Source organism: Pelmatolapia mariae, linkage group LG10_11, assembly GCF_036321145.2.
Source record: "Pelmatolapia mariae isolate MD_Pm_ZW linkage group LG10_11, Pm_UMD_F_2, whole genome shotgun sequence".
NCBI classification, from domain to species: Eukaryota; Metazoa; Chordata; class Actinopteri; order Cichliformes; family Cichlidae; genus Pelmatolapia; species Pelmatolapia mariae.
This window is the reverse complement of record NC_086236.1, coordinates 55,132,443-55,144,409: the sequence shown is the minus strand read 5'-3', so window position 1 is coordinate 55,144,409 and position 11,967 is coordinate 55,132,443. Positions and strand designations below refer to the sequence as shown.

At 41.0% G+C, this 11,967-nt stretch overlaps 1 protein-coding gene across 1 annotated transcript; it reads right to left on the bottom strand.

Annotated features, from left to right (window-relative positions):
- Positions 1–737: 737 nt before the first annotated feature.
- On the bottom strand, positions 738–8,814 carry skap2 (src kinase associated phosphoprotein 2). Its single transcript, XM_063487170.1, has 12 exons — positions 8,706–8,814; positions 8,247–8,352; positions 8,108–8,133; positions 7,738–7,839; positions 6,851–6,931; positions 6,356–6,439; positions 6,109–6,233; positions 5,672–5,735; positions 5,439–5,543; positions 5,239–5,319; positions 4,239–4,351; positions 738–1,163 (listed from the first exon to the last, which is right to left on the bottom strand). Exons 1-12 carry the CDS (start codon positions 8,743–8,745, stop codon positions 1,071–1,073), a joined length of 1,020 nt encoding a protein of 339 aa, XP_063343240.1. The 5' UTR covers positions 8,746–8,814; the 3' UTR covers positions 738–1,070.
- Positions 8,815–11,967: the final 3,153 nt, after the last annotated feature.

The following is an 11,967-nucleotide window of genomic DNA, read 5'->3' as shown; positions in this document are numbered from 1 at the left end:
TCATTCAGTGAGGAGACTGTAAAAAGATATGTACAGTGCGTATGTAACCTCAGAGGGATATGCCCAGCCGCAACCACCTCGCCTGCTGTCAAACAGCCCCTCAGAGGGCGATAAGCATCCATACTATCTGTGTGGGTGACTGTCTTATTAGTGCACCTCAACCATTTCACTCAGGCATGCAGCACAAGCAACCATCTGCCACGCTGCGATCCTCTGCCCAGGCAAGTCTCTCAGGTGCCATAAAATAAAAAGTGTCCCTTTGAAGATTGGAGCAAAAAGTGCTGAGCAGATGAATAAAGTCATTTTAAAATAAATAAATATTTTTGTAACCAGGAGACCCTATACACGTCTTTAGTGTACACCCAGGTTTAAATATTGCCTTTGACCTAACCGCACAGCATTACAGAAAACAAATAATGTGATTTATTATTCAGGGTAGATTAGTATTCATAGATGAACTTAGTGCTTATGCCTTTTATTTAAATATTTCTCCCCATCAGAAAATGACACAAAGCCTCAAGAACCAAATATTTCTTCTGTTTGATAATATTAATTATCTAAACTTTATGTCAAGAACTGGGTTCTAAGGCAAGAAAAAAGATACAGCTGTGTAGGCACTTCTATCAGTGTCTCTGTTAAAGATAAACTGACACTCCAACACTCTCTACTGCCACCTTGTGAACTTTTAGAAAAAAAAAAAAAAAAAAAAAAAAAAAAAAAGAGGGGAGGCCCAAACGTCATGTGTTTACATTTTTATTTATTTCGCCAGTTGCAAAATTCAAAATTTGCCAAAAGCAGCAAGTGAGATCATACTGTATACAGAATAAATAACAAAGAAAGCAGTGCAAAGTCCGGAAAACCCTACATGTATCAGTCAAATTAAAAAGAAAACCTTGTATCAAATCAGTCTCTTACAATGCCCATCACAGGAATGTTCTTCAAAAAATTTAATACAAAAAACACAATATTTTACCATATTTATAATTACTAGTTTCTCAGTTATAACTTTTGAGCATTTGGAACGAGCAATTGGAAAGCCACAAGATGTCAGCAGTTTACACCGGGTGCATTTAAATAGCATACAGCTCCAGCAGATAGTCTTTGGGAACAATACCTATAACTCCATTCTTCTCTCCAACCCACCAGCCAAAGTTCTGATACTCCTGGAAGCACACAGAGAAGCAGAAACAAGGAAGGAAAAATAAGAGCGTGTTAGTGCTCCTTCATCCTAGCTGATAATATTCTGCTGAAATCAAAATTGATAAAACAGAAAAACAAATGACGCCTTCTTTCTTTCGGCCGTTTTCCATCCACTCTACAGTACTTATCTCCCATCAACACCTGTACACCTCCTTGCCTTCCGTTCTGCCTCTTTACCTGGTGTCAGTTTTGAGACTGCACGTTTCCCTCCACTCCACACAAAAAGCTCAGTGTGCATAAAGCACATCGCACATAAATCTGTCAAAGCGTGACAAGTAATAGCTCCAAATGGCTGTCAGCATGCTGAGATGTGAGGAGGACACTGCGAGGAGAGATCTGAGACAAGACGACAATAACTCACTCACTCTCTCCCTTTCTTTCTCCCCCCCCCTCCCCTTTCTCTTTGACCTTACATCAAAGTCTTCCCTGCGCATGAATCAAGACTGGAGATCACGTTCTGACAAGGCTGAAGGAAGACGTACCTGGACAACGTTTCACATCCAAGCCAGAACTCGGGGACAATGAAGGGCCACATCTGTGTCCACTTATTCCCAAGACAGAGCAATGGATGTAAGCGATCATATGGTAGTATTAGACAGAGGGGGATTACGCTCACTATAGTGAGGGCTGACACTGACAGGTCTCTGGTGACGGGCCATTTATCACATCAGATAAAGACAGGCTTGACACACCGTTTCAGTATCTGTATCAGCCAAATCGATATAATGCTGTAGAAAGCCATTCGAAACATCTAAATTATTAACACTAAATTTAAATAATTTAAAAAAATTATGTTTACATAGCTACCACAGACAAACAGAAAATGTTAAATCCACTTTCCTAAAATGTCATTTCATCACAAGCCCCTGGAGGCTAATATAGCAGCTTGACATGAGGTGTGTGTAAAGGAGTGTGCGTCCACATTACGACTTCCTGCCACCAGCCTTTGAAAACGGCAACACCTCATTGTGTCGTTGGCCGGCTGACAAATAAGTCATGTTTTAGTAAGTGCTGGACGCAACATGAGAACAAATATGTAGAGCTGTGGATGACTAATGACACCACACACTGCAACAACACACATCAACACAAATACCCTCGGCTAGTCAAAACAACCGTCCTGTAATTTGATTACTTTCACCAAATGAAAGAGTCCCGGTGCATTAGTTAAAACACAAAGTGTAAAACAGTGATAGGATAAAACAATGTGCAGGGAGAGCAAATTGACATTGTGGCATTTTAAGCAGAGAGACCTTGCATCTCTCAGTCAGTTTGTTACTAATGGGAGGCTGGGTGTGTGTTGGGGGCGACGAGGTGTGCAGCATATCCGGTCAACACAATCGCCCTTAGTCGGGCCTTATAATCAGCTCCCAGGTCCTGACTGGGGGGTCTCCCAGCTGTAACACTACAGCTATTTCTGGTCTGCAGAATGGGGGAGGGACACATTGGAAGAGGGAGAAAGGAGAACAGTGGAAGAGGGAATGGTGGAGGGGGGGGAGGAGTCGGCTGTCCATTTAGCTGCAGCTGGCTGCTGCAGTCCAGACAGGTTTTATGGTCATTGCCCTCGCAGCAGGCCACAACCCCCAACACCAAGGTTTTAGCTAATGGCACTCCCAGTCTAAGTGAAAGGGCAACTTGATTCTTGAGCCTTTTCTACGCACCAAGGAGAAGTCATAAACAGGCATTTGGTCAATGAGGATTGGACAGTCTGTCTGCTTTGTGCATTTGTGTCCCTCCATTAGTGTTGAAGGAACAATCAATTGATTTGGTGAAAAGAAAACCAACAGTCCTGATAATTCATTATTTAGTTTTATTGTAATGTATTTAAATAAAGAGCGAGAGAGAGCAATTTTCTGGTCCCAGTCTCCTAAACGTGATAATAAGGTGAATTTGTCTTGAAATTTATATTGACATCATGTGCAATATAAAATTGAGAAGGGCTTTAAAAATTATTTAGACATTTCAAAGGTGAAAAATAAGTTTCTAGTGCTTCCTGCTATACATGGAGTTAATAATATGACTATGTAGCATATTACAATTGTATTTATTTATTTGTGCATCTCTGTTTAATGTACAGCACATGCCTCTCAAATTTTCCCCAAGTCTTCTTTGCCTTAAAGAGCCAGTAGATGGCAGACTTGAATTTGAAAAGCAACCTGGCCCGTTGACAACAGTATGTCTCAATTGACTCCATGCTCCATAGAAACCAAACCAGACAGGAAATATTGCCCGTCTGGATGGAGCACATTTCACACATTATTTATATATATTTTAAAGACAAACCACACATCTCGACGAGTATAAAATTCCACTGCTCATTTTCTGTCCAGCGTCCAAAACAAATCTTGTTAAATGTATCACAACAAAATCCAATTCAGCGTTCATACGAACCCGTTAAGTACAAAGGGGCTCCTGTTTAGTTACATAATAAAGGTAAAGAACTGCCTCTCAGTTCTCCGGCTCATGACTAGCTGACAAGCCTCGGAAATTGTGCGTCCATTACACGTCCTCACCTGCTCTGAATAGAGTGGCTGACCAGCCTGGTTTTCCTGAAAACACACATTCCTATTTGGCGAGGTGAGAGAAATTTCTGAGAGGTGTGTGTGGGCTGAAGGCTGCTCACTGCCTGGCATGGCAGTAGCGACAGCGTGCTGAAACAGTCCAGATGGAAGTGATGGAATTACGCCGTGTGCCAGCTAAGCTCGGCCTCCGCCAACAGCACTAAAACAGTTTCCGTTGTGACACAACTAATCCCCATCAGAGCGCCAGAGAAGGAACCAAGCCCAGTCTGCCTCTTACCATCAGCCTTCCACCTCTAGGCGGTGGGCCAGGTGCTGCCAGTAAAGGATCTGAATAGTCAGTTCCTCTAAGAGCTTAGAAATAACTCACTTTAGGTGGTCTGAAACCAGCCACTCGGTCTACAAACCTCTCAAACTTTTGCAGTGTGGTTGGATTTAAGGTAATACCAACTTTATCGTGCGTCAAGACAAGAATCGCCACAGTTTATCTCTGACATCTAGGGTTTAGCCTCACCATACCTTACTCAGGATGTAGATGGCATCTCCACGTTTGAAGGACAGCTCGTCTGGGTGGTCCCCTGAACAGTCCCACAAGCCTTGGTAGTAGTTCTGATAGTCTGTGCTCTTATCAACTGAAAAAGAAAAAAAGCAAGGTGATGACAGATCGGCGCTTTATTTTCTAGCCAGAGTAATCCTCCTAGATGTACAGATTTCACACAGCAATTATTTGTTAGTTTGAACCGAACCTACAGGGGGCAGCCAAGAGCCTACGGCAGAATTTGGTTGGCTCAAAAACCAAATCAAGAAGGTCAGCAGTGTCCCAGTTACATAATAAATTCTCATTTTTAAAAAAAAGAAGGTTTTTGGGTGTACTATTTGTGCATTATTTTTTTAATCACGAAGTAATGCACAAAGAGAAATGTAGAAGCTGGGCACTGCTTTAAGAATGAAAAAGAAAATAGCGGTGTTTAGTAGTAAAATGTACAATGACAACTAACTACTATGTAGTGCAGTGCATTAGTATGCTGGATTCAACTGGTTTGTAGTTTGAAACCAAGACACAGCTAGTGTTTTAGCAGCTGGGGTTTCCACTTCTGAGCAAGTCTGTTTTTAAAGTCTATAAAGCTGGCCATTCTGAGTTTTGTGGTGAGACTTGGTGGTTAGTAACTGTAAGTTTGCTCAAATGTGCAGAGCAGACAGAGGCAGATCGTTTTTTGGAGGAAAGGTATCAGCTATTTACAGAACTATAACATGCTAGTTATTGTAAAAGGAACTTGGCCAACTAGGCTGAAGTTATTTCCAGTATTTTGCTAACTTTCAGTTGCACTCCTTCACGAGAACTTCCTCTGCGTATGTCACTTCTTCATAACTGTTAGGTTTCATTTGCTGTGTGTGCGTGTCACAAAAAGGCGGATCATTTTTTAAAGTTTCTTCTGTCTATTAAGAAACTTACTACATTCTAATTCACTAAATATACCACTTAGGATTGAGACTAAGCACAAATGTCCGTGCTTTGTACCTGCAGCAGGAGGAGGAGCAGGTTTGCTTGCCGGCTCAATTTTTGGAGGACGAGGCTTTGCTACAGCCGGAACTTCTTCTTCTGGAGAAACAAAACGATATAAAAAATAAAATCAGATCAAATCAAACAAGACCCATGCACTTTGTTCCCGTCCTCTAACATGATAGAGGTTATCATTGTAATGTAACACATGGTCAGACCTGGAAGCTCTTCGTAGATGTCTTCATCGATTGGCTGAGCTATAGTCCCTACGTCATCGTACATTTCCTGTTCCTCGTCGTCTTCTGGGATGATGCCCGACATATCTACAAACAGGAGAGCAAAATTAGTTTTATTGCTAGGCATGATAAATGCAGATTTTCTTTCCCCAGTAGGTGCTACTGACTTTAAAGAGCATAATAAATGTTTTTTTTATGAATGGCAAAGTTCAAACCTTTCAAAACAAAGTCTATCTGTTTCACCCACTCTTCCGCCTCCTTCGGTGATGACGCACAAAACTGTCATGAAAGGGGGAAGAGAAATGAATGTGAATGTGCAATAAGGAGGAGCTCTACATATATTAATTAACATAAGCAAATAATATTGCATTTATGCATAATAAAATGTTCCACATGGAAGAGTCTGAATGTTAGAAACACTCATTTAGCCTTATTCAGTACGTGTCAGGCTGAGCTACTGCAAAGGCAGTAGTGTCAAATGGAAAAGCATTAAAATAAAGATTTACTGAAGTGCATGGATAGACACACTGTGCCAAGTTTTAAACATGTCACGTCTCAAGTTTGTATTTGGTTTTGGTTATTTCAGTTTAACAGCATTTAAAAAAGGCAACGACTGAAAGAAACTCGAGCAGCCATCGAGAGATGAGCGTACCTGATAGACGCGCTTGTCTGGGGCCAAAATTTCAAAGCAGCAGTCTTTCTTCGAGTCCTTGCGCAAGGTGTTGTTCATTTTGACACCGTACCCATCGATGCTGAACTCACCCTTCTGCTGCTTGTCTGGTTTAGAAAATTAAAGCATCATCATTATTGGTGCAGATGCAATAATTGCATCAATACTGTTAAAAAGAAAAGGGGGAAAAAAGGGAAATTATTCACCCACTTAAAAATGAAGAAAGTACCTTTCTCACTGCCGTAATAGTAGAAGGTGTGATGGCTCAGAGCACACCATCTCTTCTGCCACTCAGTACCAAAAAAGCTGTGATCTGTGGAGGGAGAGAACCAAATGCACAGAGAATTTTCCAGTGTGTTTTGATGGCAGTAAGCGTTGTGATTTTTATATATAGAATGGGCAAAAATACCTGAACTGTAAAGAAAATGTGTATTAGATTACAGTTTTTATTTAGGGTATTGTGTGCAACACGGTAGAGTCAACTAACTTTTTGCAGATTTTTGGTGTTTTGCATTATGTAAGATTCTTTGTAAAGGTTAAAAAAAAACAAAAAAGCCTTCTTTTTGTTCACATCTGATAAAAAGCCAATTTAAAAAAAGAAACACTGGCCCAAGGATATTTGAGAGCTTGCATATTTCAGTAACCAGGCAGCCTCCTTTTCCTTTACAGCTTTTTCCCCCTTGGAAAAGCTGCCTTGTGCATATCTTATAAGCAGAGCACCAACCCTTTCTGCGCTTCTCAAGATATCCTGCTTTAAAGACAGATGGCAGGTCCTGGGCCGCCACAGGTGGGGACTGCTGGGAACCTGGAAAAAGAATTAAGGAAATCCAAATATGTGACCCATCATCATTGCTGCTGAATCCTTTTAAAAGTGAAACAATAACTGACTGTTGTTTTTTGTGGCGGGGGTTTTAAAGTTAAACATGACCAGAAGGTTTATGAGTTACTTTGCTATCATGCATTTGTTTAACCGATATTAAATTGAATAGCAAAGCCACTCTGAGTAATATTTTACTCTCACTGGAGAAGGTTTCCTTGCCCTGTCTAACTTCAAATATTCAAATGCCGTGTCAAAGTTGCATTGTGTGAAAGAGCAGCCATAAAACTGGCAGCTGCTTATAGGCCATAAACCCCAGTCCCCCAATCACCATTTCATAAGGATTTCCCTGATACTCTGTGGTGGGGAAAAAAAAGGGGGGGCAAAAACAAAACTGCAAATGTAAAAATCTGTCACGGTTTGGATAATGGAATAAACAGGATTAAAGCTAGTGTTTATCGGGGAATGTTTTTGTGTCATAACCTGCAGCCACAGCAGTAATTTTAAGCCCCTAGACTGTGGCTGAGAGAGCAATAAAGTGTGCTTTAGCCAACAAAGGGGAGGGGTGAGGGAGGTGGTAGGAGTAGCAGTTGTGCACCCAAATTGCTTCCCAAGTATGTTGCCAAGTTACAGTTGGAATGTCTCACTCATTGTGCCACTCAAAGTCACTTTCTCCAAGGAGCCAGAGCAAAGATCTGTATACTTTCCTGCCAACACGGAGCTTTCGGTGCTCTAATCCGCAGGTTGCGAGCAGTTAGCAAGTCAACTCTGTCTGCTAAGTGTTTGTGGCTCACCTTCGAAAGCATCATCATCCTTGTCCATGCGCTCTGACTGCAGCGACCCCCCGTCGTTGTTGCTGTCAACTTCCTCCTCGTCATCTGAGTCATTTCCACCTACTGCAGTAAACACAGAGGGCTGTGAAGTAACTGCACACGGTGTAACACAGAAGTTGCCATTGTGTGGTGTTAGAGGTGTTATGTGGCCAGTTTATTATGAAGTGTGACTCTTTTTTGCCCTTGCTTTTTCAAATTTGTGGGATAGGTTTGTAATCGACTTGTGGGCCTTCGCATTAATGTCATGACCTCTTGTGGTCAGTCATGACCCCCATTGGGTACCAGTTTTAAAAACACACCTACAGGATTATTCAGCAGACAGACAACTTACCTTTGTCCTTAAAATCTTGTGGAAAACTGTTTGGGAGAAAAAGACGGCAAATAAAGTTAATCACAATAACTTATGCACCTGCAAAGCAAATCAAAACTGGAGTATTTTGATGTATGCTGGTTCCAGTCATGAGTCATACCCTTGCTTGACCTCCTTTATCCTCTTGATGAAGGCTTCCCTCTTCTCTTTCGCCTTTTTGCTTAGATTTTCTGCCTTCAACCCATCAATGAGGTAGTTTTCGAGATCTGAACAGCATAAGAGGTAAAACATTAACATGTTCTGATGGCTGATAGCAGTCGAGTGGCCACACCACTGATGGACATCCACAACATAAACAAAGGAGCAGTTTGCAGCTTTGACGTCCAGCTCATGCCTCAAGTTTGAGACTTGAAGCGAGTTTTTTTTTTTTTTTTAATGAAATGCCAGCACAACCGTCGATTTGAGTGAATATAGCAGACAAAAGGGGAAAACTGTGCTTCCTCTTTTTAAAAAGAAAAGCAGTTTGTTATATACCAGACTTAAAGTAAAACAAGTCTTTATAAAATGCGGAAATAAACTCTCCTCTACTCCAAAGGCAACTATGAATCGACAGTTTTACCTGAAATGAGCGTCGTTAACTCCTCGGGGATCGCACGCATTCTTACCGCAGTTTCTAGCCTGAAGCGATTGAGCGTCCAGCCTGAGGAAGGGAAACTCTAGCCTGCGCGACACGGAAGCAGCAGCTCGGGCTCGAAGATATACGGAAGTTAATCTGCTAATTATTTATCAGTGACCACACAGTTCCGCTGCAGGACAAACACTCAGAGCCGCCTGCTCGGTGTTCGGCGTTCACTGACGTTGACGTTTATTGGCCTTTATTTATTTTTTGACTGCCACCGTAGACAGGAAATTGATGCTTTAATGGAGCAACGGGTCTTTACGGAATAATAAAGTCCGAGCATAACGCCGCGATCATATTGTTGATTGATTCCAGATCATATTTTTTGGCACTTAAGTCTGCTCTCTACGGCTGACTCGCTGAACACATTAGGGGCGTCTTTTGTTTTACAGCGATGCAAGCTTTGAGTCTATGAATATGTCAGGGCTGTAATCCAAAACAGGGATCATTAATAGATTAAAAAGTCAATCATATAATGCTGAATGCTTCTGTGCCAGCTTCCTCAGATGTTTCACGGGAGTCTGTGCTACTTCTGCTGCACTGCTTTGTACTCTGACTATATTTGACATTTTTAAAAAGAAGAAGAAGAAACAACAAATATGCAGGTTATTTTAAAAGAAAACGATAGAACCAGGAAAGAATGACTTCTTACATCAAGTTAAGTCAGTGCCTCTGGTGCATTTACGGAAAATGGCCTTTTCTTTTTGTTTTGTCACATTGTTTATAAAGATGTCAGTCATTTATTCGTCTTTTTTGACAGGCGGTATCACCCAATCTGGGTTAAAAGACTGAGCCTTTGAACTGTATACTCTGTTGTTTTGGAGGAAGTAGACAGAAGTGTCGAGGCGTTTGTGGCACAGCTTTAGTCTCAGGTGTTGGCTTGGCTGCAGGTGTCAGGCAGTTGTGCTGCCACAGCCAGTCAGACTCTGCAAACAGATCATATGATCATTAAACGTTAAACAAGGATTTTTGTTCAGAATCACGATTGAATTTCTAAGTATTAGAGTTGTTACAAATCATAACGCAAAATTAAACCTTTTCCACGTTTTCTGACGTCACTTCCTGTTTCTCTTCATCCGAGCAGCCAGCACGTTGTTTATGAGCCTCAAATGCTCTGCGGCCATTCAAAACCTGACCCCCTCCTGACCTGCCGGTAGTTTCTCCCAGCTTTAGAGGAGAGCCGCTTTGACCTATGACCTCTGTGTGCCAGCGCATGTGTGCGAGCAGGGGAGGGCTCTTACAGGCAAAGCCATGTATCTAGTTTCCATAAAGCTCCATCTTACTTGCCTGTCGTCTCAAAAACAGCCCAACGCCTTTGGTTCCTTCCCCTTTTATCACACTCATTACAGGGGTCGCAATCCACCGAGTGCACACTGCACTCTAGCTGTTTAACATGCAGAACACGGATTAATTCACAATTTAGTTTATCGTTTTTGTATAATAAGATACTTTATTTGGTGAGTGTAAAATAAAAGGTGGGAGATGATCATGTGGACCATTGTTGTGCTTTTAGAAAAGGAAGTGTTGCTTGGTTAACACTGGATCTACAGTTATGAGTCCACATCCGACTGCTTCTGGGCCTACTGGGTTTAATATTAGGCTTTCACGATTTTGTCCTTGTTCTCAAAACATGCATAATCAGCATCACTTTGAACCATTTTCAGGAGGACGAGCAGTTCACCGCCTCTCCTCACATTCTTTTTTATTAATGCTATGAGGCGCTTAGCCCAGCAGTGCGGTCTCGAAAACGCAGAGGGTGTGTGTGTGTGTGTGTGTGTGTGTGTGTGTGTGTGTGTGTGTGTGTGTGTGTGTGTGTGTGTGTGTGTGCAGATACACTGAGCATATAAATGAATATCTGCCGCCTGGGGACTGTTTTCAGAATAATTAATCACTGTGGTGGTTAATTTTATATAGCACCGAAGAATGACTTTGGTTTTTCACCAAACATTTTTTTTTAATTCTGAACAGTAAATAATGTATATAAAAAATGGGAGTTGGATGGAGGGGGGGCCCTTGTGGAAAAAGCGTCTTTAAGTCGAGCAGAGGATCAACTGGTCGGTGTGAGAAATTCCTTTAGCATTAAACGGGGTCGAACTGCCTCTGATCCAGACCAACATAAATTTACCTCAATTTCATGATGATTTACTAAAAAAAATAATAAACGGTTCATATACATAAATACCTTCAGCCGTTTGACTGATATGTGACCATTGTTCGCAGTCGAATCCGTTTTATAGTTACATCATCCAATTAATTTATAGGCTCAGTTACATAAATTTATATATCAATTTGGAAAAAATGCCTTACGTCTGCTGCTTTGAATGAGTCCTACTTAATTTTACATCATAAAAAGTTTTGAAAACCACAATGGGGCAAGGCGCACGTCTTAATTCAAAGAGATTGTATTACATTGCGGCTCGGGCTATAAACAAGCACCCTCAGTCCTGTGAGTTTTATAGGCAATAAAACGTAATTAGAAAGCCAGGAAAAGTCATAGCTTTTGGCCTGGGACTCCTAGCAGGCAATTCACACAGCAAATTTTCTTTTTCTGCGTTTAAGTATGGAGAGGCAATGAATCTCTCGCAGTGCTCCTTTTTGTGTGTGTCTTTTTGTGGACTATATGCTACCAGACCCACGGCCACGCTGGAGAAATTCTTTCAGCACAATCTATGAACATAAAAATGTAATACAGCAACAAAAATTACACATTTATACAGCTTCTATTTTAATTTTAGTTTATATGTGTTCAGTGCATTCACAGGCTAATTAATTTAATGGTAAAATAATCCTTTTATATTAACAGCTTATATTGTTTTTTCTCATTTTTGAGAATCTAATTCATTTCATTTTATGGCTGATGCTCTTAATAATTTTCATTTATTGAGGTAAAATCAATAAGCTCTCTAGAGTTGCTTATTGTGGGCATATAGGGGGGAAAAAAACCAAAACGCATCTGAGTCCAATCAATGTAAAATTTTATTTCAATAAAAATATTGTGCTCAATTATAGTCCAAATCCATATAAAAATAAATGTGCACTGTGTCTTCTACCAGCCTACTTTAACAGTCCATACAGGCAACAAAAAAAGAAAAAAAGCTTTGCTTATTTCGCTTTAACTTACCTCATCTATTAAAAATTTCCACCCTGACGCCCTAAACTAGAGCACAACCGTCTGAGTTACAAATACCAAAGTCGAAACATT

What these genes read in the sequence shown, in the direction of transcription:
- skap2 (XM_063487170.1), bottom strand. Translation starts at nt 8,745, where the DNA reads ATGCGTGCGATCCCCGAGGAGTTAACGACGCTCATTTCAG. An exon ending in TCTTGAGAAGCGCAGAAAGG is followed by an intron (nt 6,440 to 6,850) that starts GTTGGTGCTCTG and finishes CTCCCTCCACAG; the next exon opens with ATCACAGCTTTTTTGGTACT. An exon ending in CCATCTACATCCTGAGTAAG is followed by an intron (nt 1,164 to 4,238) that starts GTATGGTGAGGC and finishes GTGTGCTTCCAG; the next exon opens with GAGTATCAGAACTTTGGCTG.